This window comes from Dendrobates tinctorius, unplaced genomic scaffold (genome assembly GCF_039654945.1).
Source record: "Dendrobates tinctorius isolate UK_male_01 unplaced genomic scaffold, ASM3965494v1 ptg000011l, whole genome shotgun sequence".
In the NCBI taxonomy this organism is placed as follows: domain Eukaryota; kingdom Metazoa; phylum Chordata; class Amphibia; order Anura; family Dendrobatidae; genus Dendrobates; species Dendrobates tinctorius.
The window spans coordinates 130399168-130423734 of NW_027361679.1; the positions used below are offsets into that span (position 1 = coordinate 130399168).

The following is a 24567-nucleotide window of genomic DNA, read 5'->3' on the forward strand; positions in this document are numbered from 1 at the left end:
TCTTTAATCCTAATATATACTGTATTTTTCGAACTATAAGACTCACTTTTTCCTCCAAAATTTTGGAGAAAAGTGGGGGGTCGTCTTATAGTCTGGATGTACCTTATGGCTCTTATATGTATGTCCCCTGTGGCTGTGGATGGCAAGGGTGGAGTGGCGAAGGAGCGGCTCACAGGATGCAGGTTGCTGCGGCTAACACTTGTGCCTGCTGTTAAAGGAAATGAATATTTACTGCTCCTCATGCCCATAGTCACTCCCACCTCTATGCATTGAAGCTCGCAACTAGAGGTGATAGTGACAATGGGAGTGTGGAGCAGTGAATATTCATTTTCTTTTACACTGTTATCCGTAACCACCGGCTTCAGCAGATGCTGGGTGATCATGTGTTCCCGCTATTAAAGAAAATAAAAAGTTCACTGCTTCCCACGCCCATGGAAGTGGAGACCAGTGAATATTCATTCTTTTTAATAGTGGGCACACATAATCGCCCAACCGCTGCAGGAGCCGGCGACTGCGGCTAACAGGGTGCCTGCTATTAAAGAGAATGAATATTCACTGCTCTTCACTCCCATAGTCTCGGGCGTGGGGAGTAGTGAATAATCTAGCAACTGACCTCAGCTTGTGGGAGCACATGACAGTGATGTCATGCGCTGCTTACATGCTGAGATCAGCTACTGCGATCAGAACAGGACGCCACGAGGGAGCAAAGGGAACGCAAGTAGAATTGTTTATTTTTTTAATGTGTGCAGCGTGATGGGGGCCATGTATTCCAGGATGGGGATGTGGGGATCATGCATACCAGAATGGGGATGAGGGGACCATGTATACCAGGATGGGGATAGGGACATGTATATCAGAATGGGGTGCCATGTATACCAGGATGGGGATGCGGGACCATGTATACCAGGATGGGGCGACATATATAACAGGATGGGGATGGGGGCCATGTATACCAGGTTGGGGGCCATGTATACCTGGATGGGGGGCCATCTATGCCAGTATGGGGTGCCATGTATACTGGATTGGGGGCCATATACTTTATACCTGGATTGGGGGCAATATATACCAAGATGAGGATCAGATCATATATATCAGGGTGGGTAGTGCAGATATACCATATATTCACCAGGATGGGTGATATTACCGTTTGTAGGAGAAGGGATTTCTGTGTCTCCTCAGCTATATTATATCTTACTGGTTACCCATGTAATGAGGCATAATCAGAGAGACAGACTGCTCGTTGTCTTTCCACATAAAATGTAAAGTTTATTCACAGCGTGATCTTTTATAGAACAAGATCACAGGAAATAAGTTTACACAATAATTGGCAAAAAGTTAGCTAATATAGCAACTTGTCAGCCATATCCTGGGACACAAGATAAAATTAATAAAGAATGGCAGGAATACGGGGGTGTGCAAGGCATGTCAATGTGTTCTAAATTAACAGTTCGCGGAACTATATCCTTTAGTGTATTTGGATAAAAAGATGCTTGGCCTTGACATTTTCGGAGAATTTTGAAGAACTGACCACTAGCCAAAAGTATTTAACCACGTAGACAGATGATAACGATTATAATGGAGTCATGGGTTATGGACTTGTTTTTCTTGTATTTTTCTTAACTTTAGGGAACAGAAATTATCCATTTCTTTAACACCTTATAAGTGTCAGCAGCAGATCCCCCACCATAATAGTACGTCATGACCACATTTTTTGCTTCTTTTTTTTCTGTTTTCCTCCTCTAAAATCTAGGTGCAAATGGTCTGAAAAATATGGTAGGTCTAGAAAAGACAGGGGTGAGGTTTGTGTCCAGTGGGGTGCTACCAGACATCTTGCAGCTGTCAATACATGCAAGAGAAGTCTTGGAGTTTTCTTGGATTTATTCTGAGGGAAGGTATTGAGTAAGAAGATCTGATGGTAAGGTCATATCAAAAATTTGTTTAATTAAGGCTTGCATGTAAGTCCAGATGGTGTTTATAAGGGAACAGTCCCAAAAAAGTGAAAAATAGATCCCCCTCATCAATGCACATCTCCAAAACAAGGGAGAAATATAGTGAGTACAGAAAGTATTCAGACCCCTTTAAATTTTTCACTCTTTGTTTCATTGCAGCCATTTGGGGAATTCGAAAAAGTTCATTTTTTCTCATTAATGTACACTCTGCACCCCATCTTGACTGAAAAAAACAGAAATGTAGAAATTTTTGCAAATTTAAAAAAAAAACCCAGAAATATCACATGGTCGTAAGTATTCAGACCCTTTTCCTCAGTATTGAGTAGAAGCACCCTTTTGAGCTAGTACAGCCATGAGTCTTCTTGGGAATGATGCAACATGTTTTTCACATCTGGATTTGGGGATCCTCTACCATTCTTCCTTGCAGATCCTCTTCTGTTCCGTCAGGTTGGATGGTGAACGTTGGTGGACAACCATTTTACTGGTCATAGATAAAATGTTACCAATGGCTGTGTGCACTCAATGTCTGTTAAACTCAGGTGAACCTGATGATTTTTTTTTCAGGCAGGAGATGCTTCTGGAAACTGGAGATTTTTTTCTGAATCATCTTTTGTGTCATTATTTCAGTCATTCTTTGAGCATTTTTTGAACGGTTTTGGGTGTCGGCGGGTTTTGGGAGGGTTTTTTCTTTTTTTAGGGCTCCCTTACACAAGCTTAAAACATGGCCATGTGATATTCGGACTGCACTTGGCCCAGTGTTATTCTATATGACAGCTCAGATCTGTGATTATTTTTTCTTGTCGAGAATCAGATTGCACTCACCCATACAAATCTATGGGTGTGAGTGAAACATTGGACTGCACTCGGATGTCATCTTGGTGCAGTCCGATTACCGCCAGCAATAGAGAAGAAGGAGAAATTACTTTCTCCATCTCACCTGCATCTGTGCTTCATTCTCTCATGTGAGAGGATCGGAGCACAGTGCCCTCACACTCAGCTCAAACTCTGACAGAGTTTGAACTGAGTGTAATTTGCATAATTGGCCCAATTATCTCGCATGCCCAATTCTCTTGAGACAACATATGCCTGTGTGGCCCCGGCCTTAAGGCCCCTTTACATTTAGTGATGCACCAGCGATCCCGACCACGATACGACCCGGTCAGGATCACTGGTGCATCGCTAAATGGTCGCTAGTGAGCTGCCAAACAGCAGCGGTCGTTACTTACCTGTCACACGCAGCGATGCAGACGTCCTCCGCCTGCGTCCATGTATCGCTCGTCGGTGCCAGCAGGAAGCCCAGCAGAAAGCAGCCGCCGAGAAATGGACCTGCACGATCTAGCGCGATCACCGATAACCAGCGGGGGAGCCAGTCGGAGGTAAGTATCACATGTAGCGATATCGCTAGCAATATTGCTGCTGCGTCACAAAATCGGTGACGCTTTAGCGATATTGCTAGTGATATCGCTATGTGTAAAGCCCCTTTACTGTCACGCTCAAGTCAATTTTTTCACTCTATTGAACAACAAAGAAACCACTATCATTTTTTTTTTAAGCAAAATCTACAACAAAACGCTCCAAAAATGTTCTAATTGTCTTCCGGGTATCTAATAAAAAAGTTGGGTTTGATTGAATAAGTCCTTACTGTTGAGAAAGGGTGTTGGCATATGCAACAGATCAGGACTTATTATAAGTGAAGGGAGGACTTTACACTAGCCTGACAGCAGATGGCGATACTGTGAAGCTATATGTTTGCTGTATTGTGGGGAGGGAAGCTCTCTTGTTGATGTTAGATTTACTTTCGCTTTTGACTGTATTATGCCAGCAGCACGGCTGTAGGCTTCTGAATTCTTATCTTATGTTTACCCATAAGAAGTAAATGCTGTTTCCTCAAGATAACTTGCTCAGTGAAGTTCTCCTGTGTATCGGTGGATTCTCAAAAGACACACTCTGCTACAGGTTATGGGCCCAGAACAGAGACACCCAGGAGACAACGTCAGACATCGGAGAAGCAGATAAGCTCTGTTAACAGAAGGAGATAAAACACAGTGAACAGAGGCTGAAAAAAAAATCCAGATACAGAGGGACAAAGGAATTTATGACCCAGGAACTGGATGGCCGCACACTGGAGATAATTACAGAGAATCACCACACACAGGATATACAGGAACTCTCCAGAAGAAAAAAGAATATCTTCATAAAACAAGTAAGATTATATAAAAATGATGTGCAGCACTGAGCTGAAACTCACAGTAGTTAAGCTGAACAGTGAAAATTATCAGTTATGGAAATTCAAAGTAGAGATGTTGTTATCTAAGGATGATTTATGGGAAGTAATCATTACAGATAGGCCTGATGAAGATAATCAGACATGGGATAGAAAGAATAGAGAAGCTAGAGCCACCATTAGCTTATTAGTGGATGATGCTCAATTAATACACATAAGGAATGAAGAAACAGCGAAAGGAATGTGGGACGCATTGAGAAAATTACATGAAAGACCCAGTTTAAATTACAAGTTATTTCTATTAAGAAAGCTTTACAGTATGAGATTGAGTGCAAATGACGATATGCAGAAGCACATATTCTCAATGATGGAAGTAATATCACAGGTAAGGTCTATTGTTGAAGACATTAAGCAAAGTCATGTAACAGCAATATTATTGTGCAGTTTACAGATTCGTATACAGCCTTGATAAATGCCCTAGAGACAAGATCAGAAAAAGACATCACATTAGATTTTGTGAAAACCAGACTAATAGATGAATATCAGAGAAGAAAAGAACAAACAAATGATTCTTCTACTGAAAAGGACAGTGGAAACGCTCTTAAAGCTACAGAATTTAAAAAAAACCCTATAATAAAGAGACAACAGAATGTTTCAGATGTAAGAAAAAGGTCATTTAAATTAAGACTGTACCATATGGAAAGCAGAACAACAAAAATTACAACATAGAGAGCATACACAGAAAGTGAAAAACACAATTTCTGATTCATGTGAGACTAATTGGAATGGCACATTTAAAGTAACAGACAAGTAACCATCCCTTGGTTGGTTTATTGATTCAGGAGCAACGAGTCATATGATAAGTGACAAGAATTTATTCACTGATCTTGATTTAGATAAGAAAGAAGCCATTTATCTTGCAGATGGAATCAAAATAACCACAGAAGGTATAGGACAAGGTGTGCTAAACTGTGCTAAACTGTTCAAACAAGTTCGGATAAAATTCAAAGATACTTGTACAAAATGTGTTGTATGTTCCAAAATTGGAAGGCGGATTGTTATCTGTGAAGCGTTTAACAGCCAATGGACTCACTGTAAAATTCAAAGACAATGAGTGTGCAATTCTAGCAGGAAACAAGGTGATAACCAATGTCAAGGCAGATGAACAATTATATCATCTTGACACACCAAAGGAACAGATGAAGGTATGTACACATGATCACAAGAACTGTATTCACTTGTGGCATAGACATCTAGGACACAGACACCCTGCCAGTATAAGGGAACTACAAAGAAAAGAATTGACAAAAGATCTAAAGATATCAGATTGCTCAATTACCGTAAGATCTGAATGTTGTATAAAATCTAAAGCCACAAGAATATCTATTCCAAAAGAAAGTGAGATGAAAAGCAAAAGACCACTTGATTTGGTGCATACTGACGTATGTGGACCCATGAAAGTAACTACAGCAGGAGGAAATATATATATGGTGACTTTCATAGATGACTACTCAAGATATACAGTCACATACTTAATTAAGAACAAAAGTGAAGTCTTTGATAAACTTGTAGACTATGTAACAAGGTCGAGTAACAAATTTCAAAGGAAGCCAATTGTCATCAGAAGTGATAATGGAGGTGTATTTACAGGTCACAAAATAGAAAACTACTTAAGACAAAATGGTATAGAACACCAGAAAAGTGTTCCGTACACACCTGAACAAAATGGAGTAGCAGAAAGGAAAAACAGAACTCTGAATGAAATAAGATGTATGCTGACAGATTCCAAACTACCAAAGAAATATTGGGGTGAGGCAGCAATGACAGCTACATATCTACAAAACAGACTTTTTCCAGAAAACTGAAGAAAACTTCATATGAACTGTGGCAAGGTATGAAACTAAGTGTCAATCATTTAAAAGTTTTTGAGTTTTTGGATGTAAAGTTTTTGTATTCATTCCAACAGAGAAACGTTCCAAACTTCAAAACAGATCCATGGAGGGAATATTTGTTGGATATAATGAAAATTGCAAGGGATACAGAATCCTAGATCCCAAAACAGACAGTCACGGTGAGTAACAGTGTGACATTCATTGAGGATCTAAATGAAGACACTATGATTTCAATTGACACAAAAAATGAGAAAAACAGCAGTGACATAGCTGAAGAAGTATCTGATGAGAAAGTAGTTGAAATTGATGAAAAACAGAATACTGAAAATGGAGAAATACAACTACAGACACAGAACCAAGATGTTCAATGAGAGAAAACAAAGGAAAACCACCAAAACGTCTCTCATACAAGACAAGCACAAGTAAAATTTATGAACCTACCTGTTGGGAAGACATATCTAAACTCCCTAAAGAAGAAGCTAATAAATGGATAGAAGCAACAGAAACAGAAATTAAATCCATGCATGACTCAAACACATGGACACTGATAGATTTACCAGAAGGAAGAAAAGCCATAAGATGTAAATGGATTTTTAAAGTAAAATACCAAACAGATGGCACAACTGAAAAATACCGAGCAAGACTCGTAGCTAAAGGGTATTCTCAAAAATATGGAGAAGACTATGATAAGACATTTGCTCCAGTTGTCAAACATACTACAATAAGAACTTTACTTACAGTTGCAGCAATGAAACAGATGGAACTGATACATCTGGATGTAAAGACAGCATTTTTGAATGGAGATTTAACAGAAGACATTTACATGGAACAACTTCCAGGATTCAAAGAGGAAAGAAACCCAAAGTTTGCAAATTACAGAAAAGCATATATGGTTTAAAGCAAGCAGCTAAAGCGTGGAATGACAAAATCATGGAAGTGCTTACAAATGAAAATTTTCAAAGAAGCAAAGCTGATCCATGCTTGTACACAAAAAGACTGATGAATAGATGGATTTATGTACTCATATGTGTAGACGACATTTTGATTTGTTCTGAACAAGAAAGGGATAAAGAAAACATTCTAAAAATCCTGAAGCGACATGTTGGAATCAAAGACTTGAGAAATGTGAAGTATAATTTATTGAAGGATTATCCTACTGAAGAAATGACAGCAGACATCTTCACGAAGGCGTTGAATGCTGATAAACACCAGAGACTAATAAAAAAGTTGGGTTTGATTGAATAAGTCCTTACTGTTGAGAAAGGGTGTTGGCATGTGCAACAGATCAGGACTTATTATAAGTGAAGGGAGGACTTTACACTAGCCTGACAGCAGATGGCAATACTGTGAAGTTATGTTTGCTGTATTGTGGGGAGGGAAGCTCTCTTGTTGATGTTAGTTTTACTTTCGCTTTTGACTGTATTATGCCAGCAGCACGGCTGTGTGCTTCTGAATTCTTATCTCATGTTTACCCATAAGAAGTAAATGCTGTTTACTCAAGATAACTTGCTCAGTGAAGTTCTCCTGTGTATTGGTGGATTATTAAAAGATACACTCTGCTATAGTTAGGTAGCTTTAACACATGTGGGGATTGCAGCAGCGGGGGGGTTCTTAGTGGTGGTGGGGGGCTCAAACATGATATATGAACACACCCAGATAACACCCAAGCAGGCTCAGATAAGACATTATCTGAGCACATTCGCTCATCACTAATTTTTTAATTTTTTAAAAGCTTTTTAGCTTTTTTATTTTGGTGTCAAAGTATTACAATTTAGCATTGTGACCTTTGAATGAAAGGTTATGCACCTTGAATTTGGTTTTATTCTAAAAAGTTCCTAGCATTTTTCTGTACTTTTACTATTAGGATTAACCCCTTTCTGCCATGAGACGTACTATACCGTCCATGTGCCCTGGGCCTATTTGACCATGGACCGGATAGTATGTCTCAGTTATTGGCCGCGCGCACGGATGGTATGCGGCCGATCGCGGCCGGGTGTCAGCTGAACCTCACAGCTGAAACCTAGCACCAAGTGCCAGGAGCGGTCACTGACTGCTCCCGGCACTTTAACCCCTGGAATACTGCGATTGCACAACAACTTTTAGGGTCCAATTTCTCCTGTTACCCTTGGGAAAATAAAAAATTGGAGGCGAAAAAATGAATTTTTTATTTTTATGGCTCTACGTTATAAACTTCTGTGAAGCACTTGGGAGGTCAAAGTGCTCACCACTTTTCTAGATAAGTTCATTAGGGGGTCTCTTTTCCAAAATGGTGTCACTTGTGGTGGGTTTCTACTGTTTAGGCATATCAGGGGCTCTCCAAACGCGACATGGTGTCTGATCTTAATTCCAGCCAATTTTGCGTTGAAAAAGTAAAACGGCACTCCTTCCCTTCGGAGCTCTGCCATGCGCCCAAACAATGGTTTACTCCCACATATGGGGTATCAGCATAATCAGGACAAATTGTACAACAACTTTTGGGGTCGAATTTTTCCTGTTACCCTTAGGAAAATAGAAAATTGGGAGCAAAAAATCATTTTTGTGAAAAAAATATGATTTTTTATTTTTACGGCTCTACAATATAAACTTCTGTGCAGTACTTGGGGGTTCAAAGTGCACACCACACATCTAGATAAGTTCCTTAGGGAGTCTACTTTCCAAATTGGTGTCAATTGTGGGGGGTTTCCACTGTTTAGGCACATCAGAGGTTCTCCAAACACAACATGGCATCCGATCTCAATTCAAGTCAATTTTGCATTGAAAAGTCAAACGGCGCTCCTCCCACCCAAACAGTGGTTTACCTGCATATAAGGGGTATCAGTGTACTCAGGACAAATTGTACAACAACTTTTGGGGTCCAATTTCTCCTGTTACCCTTGGGAAAATAAAAAAATTGGATCTGAAGTAAATTTTTTGTGAAAAAAATGTTAAATTTAAAAAAAAAAAAATTCAAAACATTCCTGTGAAGCACCTGAAGGGTTAATAAACTTCTTGAATGTGGTTTTGAGCACCTTCAGGGGTGCAGTTTTTAGAATGGTGTAACTTTTGGGTATTTTCTATCATATAGGCCCCTCAAACTGACTTCAAAATGTGGTCCCTAAAAAAAAATGGTGTTGTAAAAATGAGAAATTGCTGTGTAAGTTTTAACCCTTATAACTTACTAACAAAAAAATTTTTGGGTTCCAAGATTGTGCTGATGTAAAGTAAACATGTGGGAAATGTTATTTATTAAGTATTTTATGTGACATATGTTTGTGATTTAAGGGCATGAAAATTCAAATTTGGAAAACTGCAAAATTTGTAAAATTTTCACAAATAAACACAAGTGATATCTAATAAATTTTACCACTATCATGAAGTACAATATGTCACGAGAAACAATGTCAGAATCACCGGGATCCATGGAAGCGTTCCAGAGTTATTACCTCATAAAGGGACAGTGGTCAGAATTGTAAAAATTGGCTGGGTCATTAACATGCAAACCACTCTTGGGGGTAAAGGGGTTAATTATTAAAATCGGTGCCAAATTTTTACCATATAATTTGTAGAGCATGCAGTATTTTGTTGCTTAGAAATGTAAAAGTTTTGTTCACTTTTATTTTTGCTGTCTTTCACAGGCTCTACCATATGTGGCTCTGCTTATTGTAATGCTGTTTTTTATCTATGCGGTCATTGGAATGCAGGTATGTATGAAGGTTTACAACACATTTTTGTCATTAAGGCGGACCTATCACCAGGTCAAAAGTAGCTGTTATTACTGTTATTTTATTCCCCATGCTCCCCTGAATATTCTGGGGGGGGGTTTGTGTGTTTTGGATTATTTTGCTAAATCTGCCATACAGTTTATAAGCCTTTTTATTTAGTTGTAATATTTATGGTCTTAACCATGGCTCATTTTTAGTGTAATGCAAACTGCAGCAATTCTGTAACATCTGTGCTGGTTCATGTCCCCTCTGTTTCTGCAGTGGATGTGCCTTTGTTGTGGGTGACTTGTGACAGGGACAGTTCTGTTTTATTCCTGGGACATTTGGTGCCTCTATATCAGTGAGCAATGAGTTTGTTTTGTTTGGACTAATCCTTTCTAAGAGCCCTGGGTGGGGCTGCCTGTTATTTCAGCCTATGGTCTATTGATAATCCTAGGAACCCCAGACTATCAGCTATTGTGACATCATTGGCCCTCTTGGGTAAACTGCTTGATGCTGAATGATGCTGAAACATTATTTTGAGCTAGGGAGGCACATCTTTTGCAACACAAACCCATAATTCAAGATTTGGAATAGTGTAGTGAGTCAAGTATCCTTGCATAATAAATACAGTGTCAATCAGGTAGACCCACGCCCCTAACAATTTATGGGTGAACGAGAATATTCCTCCGAATCTTTGCACTGCTTGTTGACAAAAGAAATTGCTTAAAGTAGAACTGGATTTTGCTCCAGCAGGAGTAGGTACAGTTAGGTCCATATATATTTGGACAGAGACAACATTTTTCTAATTTTGGTTCTAGACATTACCACAATAAATTTTAAACAAAACAATTCAGATGCAGTTGAAGTTCAGACTTTCAGCTTTCATTTGAGGGTATCCTCATTAAAATTGGATGAAGGGTTTAGGAGTTTCAGCACCTTAACATGTGCCACCCTGTTTTTAAAGGGACCAAAAGTAATTGGACAATTGACTCCAAGGCTATTTCATGGACAGGTGTGGGCAATCCCTTCGTTATGTCATTCTCAATTAAGCAGATAAAAGGCCTGGAGTTGATTTGAGGTGTGGTGCTTGCATTTGGAAGATTTTGCTGTGAAGGAAACATGCGATCAAAGGAGCTCTCCATTCAGGTGAAACAAGCCATCTTTAAGCTGCAAAAACAGAAAAAACCCATCCGAGAAGTTGCTACAACATTAGGAGTGACAAAATCTACAGTTTGGTACATCCTTAGAAAGAAAGAAAGCACTGGTGAACTCATTAGTGCAAAAAGACCTGGGCGCTCACGGAAGACAACAGTGGTGGATGATCGCAGAATAATCTCCATGGTGAAGAGAAACCCCTTCACAACAGCCAACCAAGTGAACAACACTCTCCAGGAGGTAGGCATATCAATATCCAAATCTACCATAAAGAGAAGACTGCATGAAAGTAAATACAGAGTGTTCACTGCACGGTGCAAGCCACTCATAAGCATCAAGAATAAAAAGGCTAGACTGGACTTTGCTAAAAAACATCTAAAAAAGCCAGCACAGTTCTGGAAGAACATTCTTTGGACAGATGAAACCAAGATCAACCTCTACCAGAATGATGGAAAGAGAAAAGTATGGCGAAGGCGTGGTACAGCTCATGATCCAAAGCATACCACATCATCTGTAAAACACGGCGGAGGCAGTGTGATGGCTTTTGCATGCATGGCTGCCAGTGGCACTGGGTCACTAGTGTTTATTGATGATGTGACACAGGACAGAAGCAGCCGAATGAATTCTGAGGTATTCAGAGCCATACTGTGTGCTCAGATCCAGCCAAATGCAGCCAAACTGATTGGTTGTCGTTCCATACTACATATGGACAATGACCCAAAACATAAAGCCAAAGCAACCCAGGAGGTTATTAAAGCAAAGAAGTGGAATATTCTTGAATGGCCGAGTCAGTCACCTGATCTCAACCCAATTGAGCATGCATTTCACTTGTTAAAGACTAAACTTCAGACAGAAAGGCCCACAAACAAACAGCAACTGAAAACCACCACAGTGAAGGCCTGGCAGAGCATCAAAAAGGAGGAAACACAGCGTCTGGTGATGTCCATGAGTTCAAGACTTCAGGCAGTCATTGCCAACAAAGGGTTTTCAACCAAGTACTAGAAATGAACATTTTATGTACAATGATTTAATCTGACCAATTACTTTTGGTCCCGTTAAAAACAAGGTGGCACATGTTAAGGAGCTGAAACTCCTAAACCCTTCATCCAATTTTAATGTGGATACCCTCAAATGAAAGCTGAAAGTCTGAACTTCAACTGCATCTGAATTGTTTTGTTTAAAATTCATTGTGGTAATGTCTAGAACCAAAATTAGAAAAATGTTGTCTCTGTCCAAATATATATGGACCTAACTGTATATAAATTGTAATGGTTTGTAGTCAGAGGCATAGCTAGGGGTTCAGCTCGGGGGGGGGTGCGAAACATCTAAGTGGGCCCCTAACAGGAAAACATATCATTGGTGCAACCTGCGCTGCCACACATGGGCACAAGAGGTAAGAGTGGTCCATTTCTACCTCCAAAGAAGGCGCAATTTTGCATTTTTAGGAGCTCTTGGGCTGCAAAGGGCCCATATATTGTTCTTTCACAGGGGCCCTTTCTGTCTGTGTCCGCCTGTGGCCCCTTACCAGGTAATCATTATAACTATGGTGGTATAGGGGAACCTCAGGAGATGACCACACTGTTATTGAAAATAAAAGTCTATACAAAGACCAGCACAGATATTACCGCCTTATGGTGACATATAGTGGTAGATACCAGTCCTGCAGGACATATAGAGATTACAGTACAGTAATAGATGGTGACTTACAGCTGACGTTCTTGCTGGTAGAGTCAATCACTTTTCCTGTCTTTTCCATCTGGCCCAGACCGACATGTCAACTTCTCCAGCCAGGACTCATCTGCAGAGATTACAACAAAGACACATCTGACTTCTCACATTTCCAGCACCGTTCACATGTAGAATCACAGGATCCTAGAATGTTTGAGTTGGAAGGGACCTCCAGGGTCATCATGTCCAACCCCTGCTCAATGCAGGATTCACTAAATCATCTTAGACAGATGTCTATCCAGCCTCTGTGTGAACAATTCCATTGAAGGAGAAATCACCTCCTTTCATGGCAGGCTGTTCCACTCATTGCTCACCCTCACTGTCAAAAAGTGTTTTCTAATATCTAATGTATATATTCTCCCTTTCAGTTTCATCCCATTGCTTCTTGTGTTTCCACAATCTATTCCCAACCTGCCCAAACTCCTCGTCCTGATGATACCTCAATGCTGAGCTGTCGCTGCCGTATGTGTCCCTATTGCTGCACGTTGTGTGGTACAAAAACAGAGCTCCTCCTAGTGCCCCACATAGTAATGCCACCACTGTGCCCTTTACATCGTAATAATGCCTCCTTTGTGCTCTCTAGAATCTAGATGATAAAATTGCCCCCTAGAAAATATTATTCCTGTTCATGTGCCCTCCAAATCTTGTTCCTACAAAGTAATAATAGTCCATGTGCAACTTTGATGGTCACAATACTGAGAGCCCCTATAACAATAATGATTAAGTGCCCACTTAACATTTAATAATGTCCCCTGAGTTCCCCATGAATAATTCCTCTATATACAGTATGCTGTGCCGACAGCTCCCCTATACACAGTATGATGATCCCACAGCTCCCCTATACACAGTATGGTAGGCCCACAGCTCCCTTATATAAGGTATGATGGGCCCGCATCTCCTGTACATACAGAGTTCCCCTATACATATAATGATGTCCCCACTGCTCCTCCAATGCACAATATAAGGCTGGGGTCACACTTGCGTATGGCATCTGATGCAAGAGCATTGGATGCAATATGCTAATGACCCTTGGCTCCTCTGCTGCAAGCAGATGATATCCGAGTGATGTGCCTTGTCTCACTTGTACCCATAGGCTTATATGGGTGCAAGTGAGCCGAAACTTGGCCAAGTATCGGTGACAATTGCAGCATGCGTCCTAGGAAAAAAACGCTTATGTGAGCTGCCCCATAGATGAATACTGGTCCAAGTGCTATGCGATGTTTTATCGTATAGCACTCGTCCATATTCATCGCTAGTGTGACCCCTGCCTAATAGCTAATTGCGTTCTGACACCGTGTGGCGTCTGCACTGAGATCCCCTCTACAGGGAGAAAAGTAACTCTATTCCTCTGGGCAGCCTTGCTCTTCCAATCTTAAGAGTTGTGCTGGCACGGTTTCAGTCACCGCTCTGTATATAGAGAGTGGCGGCTGTAACCGCATCCCGGCACTGACTGAAAGCAGCCTCAGCACCGTCTGCCACCCGTTAGTTACCCTACTGGTGCCCCTATAAGTAATAATGCTTCTTAAATGCCTACTAAATATTTTACTTAGTCCACCTATCTACATTAGTAATGGCCCCAGCATCGCTGATGTGAGGGGGGGTAGTTTGATGACTATTTCGGCTCCTCCCAATTATTTTCTATTGAGTGAAGTCAAGCTAATCTAGTCGAAAAGTGCAAATAGCAAATGTGGTCGCATGACCACCTGATCGCACTAGTGATCTTGGGGTCTCATGATGGCAGGCGCACCCCATCATGATTTTGCACTCTGTAGTCTCAGTGTGACTGCACACAATTATCCCAACCCTCTAATAACTTTATAATAATAAATTGCTTATTATTAAATTACTAGCTGAAGAGCCCGGCTTTGCCCGGGCATAGTAACTAACTACTGGACTACTACCCCTAATATCCCACATCATCCTGTCAGAGCCACCAGACTACTATCACTAATATCCCACATCTTCATGTCAGAACCACCGGACAGCTACCCCTAATATCCCACATCATCCCGTCAGCCAGAGCCACCGGACAACTACCACTAATATCCCACATCATCCTGTCAGCCAGAGCCACTGGACTACTACCACTAATAACGCACATCATCCCGTCAGTCAGAACCACCGGACTACTACCACTAAGATCCCACATCATCCTGTCAGCCTGGGGTCAGAACCAGAGCGCTGAGTGGAACTGTCCTAACTTCCATACTGGGGATCCCTTTAAGAGAGGTCTGGGGTCAGAACCAGAGCACTGAGTGGAATGGTCCTAACTTCAATATGGGGATTCCTTTAAGAGAGGCCTGGGGTCAGAACCAGAGTGCTGAGTAGATTTGCCCTGACTTCCATACCAGTGATCTTTTTAATAGAAGCCTGGGGTCAGAGTCAGAGCGCTGAGGGATTTGCCTTAACTTCTATACTGGGGATCCCTTTAAGAGAGGCCTGGGGTCAGTATCAAAGCGCAGAGAGGATTTGCCCTCACTTCCATACTGGGGATCCCTTTAAGAGGGGCCTGGGGTCAGAACCAGAGGGCAGAGTGTATTTGCCCTCACTTCCATACCGGGGATCCCTTTAAGAGGGGCCTGGGTCAGAACCAGAGCGCAGCATAGATTTGCCTTCACTTCCAGCAACAATTTGGATTTATGGATCACGGAGTGAATTACCTTTACGATGGACTACTTGCTAGAGATGGGGTGCACCTTACGAAGACTGGAAAACATGTATTTGGAAGTCGCCTTGCTACACTTGTAAGGAGAGCTTTAAACTAGAACAACATGGGAAGGGAAGCAAAAGACCAGAAAAAGCCATTCCCCTGACAAATGCTATTGAGAACTCTGCTATTAGAAGTGGAAAGGAAGAACAAAGACAAAAGAATCTAAATAATAAAAATATTGGAGAAAGAGAAACCAATCACAAACTAAAATGTTTCTATACTAATGAACAAAGCATGGGCAACAAACAAGGAGAATTGGAACTACTAACACAGGAAAAGAAATATGATGTCATTGGACTCACTGAAACTTGGTGGGACAATACACGATTGGAATACAAGACTAGAAGGATGCAACTTATTTGCAAGAAGCAGACTTGATAAACGAGGAGGAGGTGTCGCATTGTATGTTAGAAACGCGTATATCTGCACAGAGATTGAAACTTCAGAGACTGGGAGTTCTGTGGAAACTGTTTGGGTAAGAATACAAGGACAGAACAATGGAAAGGACACCATTTTAGGCATTTACTACAGGCCGCCTGTGCAAGCTGAAGATATGGATGAACTCTTTATTCATCAAATGGCCAAGTTCTCCAAAAAATATGACATAGTTGTCATGGGAGATTTCAACTATCCAGACATTTGTTGGGAATCTCTCTCAGGCAAAACTAACAGGTCAAGGAAATTCTTATCCTCTCTTGCTGACAACTTTATCTTCCAAAAGGTAGGGGAGAAAACAAGGGGAACTGCTACCTTGGATCTAATCCTTACAAACAGGTGGTAGCGACCATGCTATTTTAGAATTTTGGATAACTAGAGGAGGAAGACCTGTGAAGACTCAGACGTCAAGGTTAGATTTCAGAAAGGCAGATTTTAAGGGATTCAGAAAGAGAATTGGAGGGATCCAATGGCTGGATATCCTTAAAGACAAAAATGTCCAGGAAGGATGGGAAATCTTGAAAAATGAAATTCTCAAAGCACAATTGTTAACAATTCCGAAAAGAGGGAAGAATAGGAAGCATTTAAGGATGCCAGGATGGATGAACACAGAACTTAAGCACATGCTAAAAAGGAAGAAAAAAATGTTTATAAAATGGAAAGAGGGAGGCATATCTAAAGAAGAATATAATGCTGTCTGCAGAACCTGAAGGGCACAAATCAGATTAGCTAAAGCTGACAATGAATTGAGGCTTGCAAGAGATGTCAAAAGCAATAATAAAGGATTTTGGGGATATGTCAAAAGTAAAAGAAAAGTCAAAGATGCTATAGGATTTTTACAGGATGAAAATGATGAAATGGTAAGACAGGATGTTGAGAAGGCCGAACTTTTAAATTCCTATTTTGCATCTGTTTTCTCTCAGAAAGGAAATGTAACATCAACTGTTCTTCACTGTCCTATTAAGGGAATAGAAGAATCCAGGATATCTCTAAACAGAAAGATAGTGAGGAAACACTTAGCTAACCTAAATGAATTCAAGTCTCCAGGTCCAGATGAATTACACCCCAGAGTACTGAAGGAGATAGCAGAAGAAATTTTTGAACCCCTTTCCATAATCTTTGAAAATTCTTGGAGAACAGGAGAAGTCCCAGAAGACTGGAGAAGAGCAAATGTTGTTCCTATCTTCAAAAAGGAGAAGAAGGTGAACCCAGGCAACTATAGGCCGGTGAGTCTGACTTCTATACCAGGAAAGATCTTTGAACAAATTATTAAACAACATGTATGTCAATACCTGCATAAGAATGAAGTGATTAAACAGAGTCAGCATGGGTTTGTAACTAATAAATCATGTCAGACTAACTTAATTTCCTTCTATGACGGAATCACTGATTGGGTGGATCAAGGAAATGCTGTAGATATAGTATATCTTGACTTCAGCAAAGCATTTGACAAAGTATCTCATACAATCCTTATTGAAAAAAGGGGATCCCTTTAAGAGAGGCCTGAGGTCAGTACCAAAGCGCAGAGAGGATTTGCCCTTATTTCCTTACCGGGGATCACTTTAAGAGGGGCCTGGGGTCAGAACCAGAGTGCAGAGTGGATTTTCCCTCACTTCCATACCAGGGATCCCTTTAAGAGGGGTCCGGGGACAGAACCAGAGCACTGAGTGGAATTGCCCTAACTTCCATACCAATGATCCTTTAAGAGAGCCTGGGGACAAAACCAGAGCGTTGAATGGATTTGCCCTCACTTCCATACCGGAGATCACTTTAAGAGAGGTCTGGGGTCAGAACCGGAGCGCTGAATGGTTTTGCCCTGACTTCCATACCAATGATCCCTTTAATAGAAGCCTGGGGTCAGAATCAGAGCCCTGAGGGATTGCCCTGACTTCAGAGATGGAGATCCCTTTAAGAGGGAAGATGTGCCTATGGGACTATGGGATGGAGGATGTGTGATGGGTATATGGGCACGGGAGGTGGGATTCATTTCTGTCATGTGCTCTCTGCTCCTTTCTGGGGGGCAGACAATGGCTGGGAGCTTATGTTCCTGGAGATGCTAGATTTCTCCGACTCGGTCATTTTCTGATGAGGTGTTGTGGATTGGGAAAACTGTTGCTCATAGCAACCAATCACAGCTCAGCTTCTTTAAAACCGCTCTGGTGAAATGAAAGATGCTTAGTGATTGTGTGGGGCTATGTGGAGTGGGCATGGCTGATACACATGAGAAAACTGTTGCTCATAGCAACCAATCACAAGTCAGCTTCTTTTAAACAGCTCTTGTTAAAATAAAGATGCTTAGTGATTGGGTGGGGCTATGTGGAGTGGGTGTGGCCAATACACACATACAGTAATTTTTATATATATATAGATGGATTAAATAGAATGCAGCTCATGGTTGCTGTATGGTTATACTTGTTAGAGGGCAGACAGACAGACGTATTTCTCGTGCGAGGATAGCATCGCAATCTTCGGACTGACTGTCATTTCTCCACACCTGAGTGTGACAGCTACATAGTAATCCATCATGCTCATGCCAGGAGCAGTGCCGGCCAGTCTGAAGATTGCGGTGCGTTCCTCGCATGAGTTATACGGCGGTCTGTCTGTGCTCTTGTTATACTACTACTGAAATATTAATATATTATTAAAGTATTAACAAGCTCACAAGTAAAAAAACATTCACCCTCGCCTCACAATACCCCCATCTACTCACATTCACCCCCTATGCCCTGCCCCCTAGAATACACTCATTCTCTCACATTCACCCCCATGCCCTGTCCCCCCTGCCTCACAATACCCCCATCCTCTCACATCCCCCCAGTGCTCTGTCCCCCTCTCCCACAATACCCCCATCCTCTCACAATCACCCCCATGCTCTGTCCTCCACCTCACAATTGCCCCATCCTCTCACATTGACCTCAAGTGTCCTGTCCCACCCTCCCTACAATACCCCCATCCTCTCACATTCCCCCCAGTGCTCTGTCGCCACCTCACAATTCCCCCATCCTCTCACATTCACCACAAATGCACTGTCCCACCCTCCCCATAATACCCCAATCCTCTCACATTCACCCCCAGTGCCCTGTCTCCTTCTCACACCGCAATACCCACAATACCCCATCTTCTCACATTCACCCCCAGTGCCCTGTTGCCCCTCCCCCACTTCAGCCCCCATAATACTCCATCCTCTCATATTAACCCCCCCAGTTCCTTAGCCCCCACAATATCCTCATCCTAAAACATTCACTCCCAGTGCCCTGTACCCCCTCCCCACAACACCTCCATGCTCTCACATTCACCCCAAGTGCTCTGTCCCCTCGCCACACAATACCCCCATCCTCTCACATTCACCCTATAATGACCATGACATGCCTGTGGGTGATGGTTGACTCAATATGGAAACTGCTGCTGGTACCAAACTATTGCGCGGTACCACTATCGGAACACCGTCACACCACACACACACTCTATACGCCATACACACCACACACACTCAGACCCACATTTAGGGCTCATACTCACTTGCGAGAGACTTGCATGATTCTCGCGCGAGTCTCTCGCATGAAAACCTGGCATTGCCACCGGCACTCGGACCGAAGCGTGCGGCTGCATAGAAATACATGTATCCTCTGTGATCTCCTGCTGTAATGTCAGTATTGTCTTTTGCTTCCTGCCCTGCCCAGGAGCTGTGGTTTGTTCTGTTCACGGTCAGACACAGGAGTGAGAGAGACAGAGCACAGTGGGGAGACAGCTCAAACGGGACAGCACATGAGGGGAGAACACGGCACAGGAAGGCAGCGTCGGACTGGAGCACCTTGAGCCCACCAGAGAAAATCATTCTTGGGGCCCACTATGTAGCTACATAGAAATAAATACAAGACCACCAATTGTGTGGTAAAACGTGCTAATATCAGGGTATAATATAAGGTAGTACACGTCTTAATTATGTAGCAGGGGTTGGGGTAGAATCATAGAGGTGTAGCCCCCTCATAGAATATAATGTAGCCTCTCTCATAGATTATAATGTAGCATCCCTCATAAAATATAATGCAGCCCACCTCATAGGGTATAATGCAGCACCCCACAAAATATAATGCAACCCCCTCATAAGGTATAACACAGTCCCCACCATAGAATATAATGTAGCACCCTCATAGGGCATAATGCAGCCCCACTCATATAGTATAATGCAGCACCAACACAGAATATAATGCAGCCTCCCCATAGACTATACTGTAGCCCCCTAATAGGGTATAATGCTGCCCCCTCATATAGTATGATGTACCCCCCAGAATATAATGTAGTCCCCTGAGAGAATAATGCAGCCCCACCACAGAATATAATGCAGCCCCCATAGCGTATACTATAGCCCCTCATATAGTATGATGTCGCCCCCCAGAATATAATGTAGTCCCCTGAGAATAATGCAGTCCCCATCAGAATATAATGTAGCCCCCTCAAAGTATAATGCAGCCCCTCTCCACCCCATCATTGTCCTCATCACCATCTCCATCATTGCCTTCTACCCCACCACCTCTATCATTCTCCCCCACCACCCCATCACTGCCCATTCCATCACCTCAATCATTGCCTCCTCCCCACCATCATTGTCCATTTCATTACCTCAATCATTGCCTCCCCCCAACATCATTGCTCATCACCTCCATGATTGCCTCCCCCCACTGCCATCATTCTCCATCACCTTCATTTTTGCCTCTCCCCACCACCATCATTGCCCATCACCTCCATTATTGCCTCCCCCCACCTCCATCATTGCCCATCACCTCCATCATTGCCTCCCCCACTGCCATCATTGCCCATAACCTCCATCATTGTCCATCACCTCCATCATTTCCCATCACCTCCATCATTGCCTCCCCCACCGCCATCATTGTCCATCACCTCCATTATTGCCACCCCCACCACCATCATTGTCTATCACCTCCATTATTGCCTCCCCCACCAATATCATTGCCCATCACTTCCATCATTGTCTCCCCCACTGCAATCGTTGCCTCCCCCCACCAATATCATTGCCCATCACCTCCATCATTGTCTCCCCCACTGCCATCATTGCCCATTACCTCCATCATTGTCCATCACCTCCATCATTACCCATCACCTCCATCATTACCCTTCACCTCCATCATTGGCCATCACCTCCATCATTGCCTCCCCACCGCCATCATTGCTTCCCCACCAATATCATTGCCCATCACCTCCATCATTGTCTCCCCACTGCTATCATTGTCCATTACCTCCGTTATTGCCTCCCCCCACCAACACCATTGCCCATCACCTCCATTATTGCCTCCCCCCACCAATATCATTGCACATCACCTCCATCATTGTCTCCCCCACTGCCATCATTGCCTCCCCCAGCAATATCATTGCCCATCACTTCCATCATTGCTTCCCCCACCAATATCATTACCCATCACCTCCATCATTGTCTCCCCCACTGCCATCATTGCCCATCACCTCCATCATTGTCTCCCCCATTGCCATCATTGCCCATCACATCCATCATTGCTTCCCCCACCAATATCATTGCCCATCACCACCATCATTGCCTCCCACCACCCCTCACACACACACACAGCACCGGTCCGCATCACTCACTCACATAGCAACTCATCACACACACAGCACTGTATCACTCACACGCACACACAGCACCATATCACTCTGACACACACACACACAGCACCACATGACACTCAGACACACAGCACAACTCACCTCCCCACAGCACATCCCGGAAGCCTCTTTCTCTCCGGCAGCTTTCCCTCTGATACAGCATGCTGGATGATGACATCATCCAGCTGGGCTGTCACAGACAGGAAACGCCCAGAAAGCAGGAAGCCAGGATGTGCTGCGGCTGCGGGGAGTTGAGATGTGCTGTGTGTCTGTGTGTGTATGTGGTGCTGTGTGTGTGAGTGATGTGGTGGTGTGTGTGGTGTGGTGCTAGGGATGGGCTTCCCGCTATCAAAGAGGAATGGTATTCACGCCTCTCAACACCCAAAGGGGCATGGAGAAGCGTGAATATTCATTTTGCTTTAGCAGCGGGGACAGGAACTTGTCTCCCGCTGCTGCTATCTGGCACAGGGCGGGCCCCCTTGACTCAGGGGCACCATACCTACTGACTTGGGGCCCCTAAAGCAGTGGGGGCCCTTGGAGCAGTGGGGGCCCTAGGCACTTGCTGGCCAGTATGCCAGCATGTGTCAGTGCCTGGGCACACCAGAGAATCCTCCGGTTCTCCGGTGGGCCAGTCCGAGCCAGCAGGAAGGAGAGAGACATAGAGACATCAGACAAGGGGGATAGCACATGGGGTAGACAGGTCAAAGAAGAGAGCACAGACGGGAGAAGACAGCACATGGGGAAAGAGAGAGTGGATAGGTGGGTGAGCACATGGGGGGGAGAGATTCTCAATGCTGAAAAGCCTGCCCTCATCGTGACATTACCACCACGCGTTACTCCATCTAGTAACAAGATAATTGCAGAGAATAAAAAAGGCAGAGATATTAAACAGGCACTTTTCATCCGTGTTCACCAATGAATTGTCTGTTACAGGGATCATTCAACAAGGCAAAATCAAAATTCACAACCTGATATAAATAGTTTAACTCAAAAAGAAGTACATCTACGTCTGAGCAATTTAAACATTGACAAATCATATTCTTAGACTCTTGTAACAGGGGTAGTGCCACAGGATTGGAGGATAGCTCACGTGGTACCAATATTCAAGAAAGGAAAGAAGATAGATCCAGACAACTACTGTCCGATAAGTAGTGTGCAAAATTTTTGAGAGCATTATAAGAAAAGTATTCACCTTGACATTTTTCCTTTTTTTTTAATTCACCACCTGGAGTATTTGCCTCAGTTCAGCTCATTTAACCCCTTAACGACCGCCGATACTTCTTTTAACGGCGGTAGTTAAGGGTACTTAAACCACAGAGCCATTAATTAACAGCGCTGTGGAAAAAGTGTATACAGTGGGGAAAAAAAGTATTTAGTCAGTCAGCAATAGTGCAAGTTCCACCACTTAAAAAGATGAGAGGCGTCTGTAATTTACATCATAGGTAGACCTCAACTATGGGAGACAAACTGAGAAAAAAAAATCCAGAAAGTCACATTCTGTTTTTTTTTTCATTTTATTTGCATATTATGGTGGAAAATAAGTATTTGGTCAGAAACAAAATTTCATCTCAATACTTTGTGATATATCCTTTGTTGGCAATGACAGAGGTCAAACGTTTTCTGTAAGTCTTCACAAGGTTGCCACACACTGTTGTTGGTATGTTGGCCCATTCCTCCATGCAGATCTCCTCTAGAGCAGTGATGTTTTTGGCTTTTCGCTTGGCAACACGGACTTTCAACTCCCTCCAAAGGTTTTCTATAGGGTTGAGATCTGGAGACTGGCTAGGCCACTCCAGGACCTTGAAATGCTTCTTACGAAGCCACTCCTTCGTTGCCCTGGCGGTGTGCTTTGGATCATTGTCATGTTAAAAGACCCAGCCACGTTTCATCTTCAATGCCCTTGCTGATGGAAGGAGGTTTGCACTCAAAATCTCACGATATATGGCCCCATTCATTCTTTCATGTACCCGGATCAGTCGTCCTGGCCCCTTTGCAGAGAAACAGCCCCAAAGCATGATGTTTCCACCACCATGCTTTACAGTAGGTATGGTGTTTGATGGATGCAACTCAGTATTCTTTTTCCTCCAAACATGACAAGTTGTGTTTCTACCAAACAGTTCCAGTTTGGTTTCATCAGACCATAGGACATTCTCCCAAAACTCCTCTGGATCATCCAAATGCTCTCTAGCAAACTTCAGACAGGCCCGGACATGTACAGGCTTAAGCAGTGGGACACGTCTGGCACTGCAGGATCTGAGTCCTTGGTGGCGTAGTGTGTTACTTATGGTAGGCCTTGTTACATTGGTCCCAGCTCTCTGCAGTTCATTCACTAGGTCCCCCGCATGGTTCTGGGATTTTTGCTCACCGTTCTTGTGATCATTCTGACCCCACGGGGTGGGATTTTGCGTGGAGCACCAGATCGAGGGAGATTATCAGTGGTCTTGTATGTCTTCCATTTTCTAATTATTGCTCCCACAGTTGATTTCTTCACTCCAAGCTGGTTGGCTATTGCAGATACAGTCTTCCCAGCCTGGTGCAGGGCTACAATTTTGTTTCTGGTGTCCTTTGACAGCTCTTTGGTCTTCACCATAGTGGAGTTTGGAGTCAGACTGTTTGAGGGTGTGCACAGGTGTCTTTTTATACTGATAACAAGTTTAAACAGGTGCCATTACTACAGGTAATGAGTGGAGGAAAGAGGAGACTCTTAAAGAAGAAGTTACAGGTCTGTGAGAGCCAGAAATCTTGATTGCTTGTTTCTGACCAAATACTTATTTTCCACCATAATATGCAAATAAAATGAAAAAAAAACAGACAATGTGATTTTCTGGATTTTTTTTTCTCAGTTTGCCTCCCATAGTTGAGGTCTACCTATGATGTAAATTACAGACGCCTCTCATCTTTTTAAGTGGTGGAACTTGCACTATTGCTGACTGACTAAATACTTTTTTTCCCCACTGTAGCACCCGCCAGAGTCGTATTTTCTCCGGGGTCTCGGCTGCCAGGGCATATGGGGCATCAGCGTACTCAGGACAAATTGCACACCAACTTTGAGGGTCTAATATCTCCTGTTACCCTTGGGAAAATTAAAGAAAACTGGGGGCTAAAAAATCATTTTTGTGGGAAAAAAATGATTTTTTTATTTTCATGGCTCTGC

At 42.8% G+C, this 24567-nt stretch overlaps 1 protein-coding gene across 1 annotated transcript in view; it reads left to right on the plus strand.

The window, feature by feature from the left end:
* CACNA1S (calcium voltage-gated channel subunit alpha1 S) overlaps positions 1 to 24567 on the plus strand; it is a 387018-nt gene that overhangs the window by 284144 nt on the left and 78307 nt on the right. The window contains exon 31 of the mRNA XM_073547926.1: positions 9680 to 9745. Coding sequence (XP_073404027.1) covers positions 9680 to 9745 — 66 coding nt within the window. The remainder of the gene's footprint in view (positions 1 to 9679; positions 9746 to 24567) is intronic.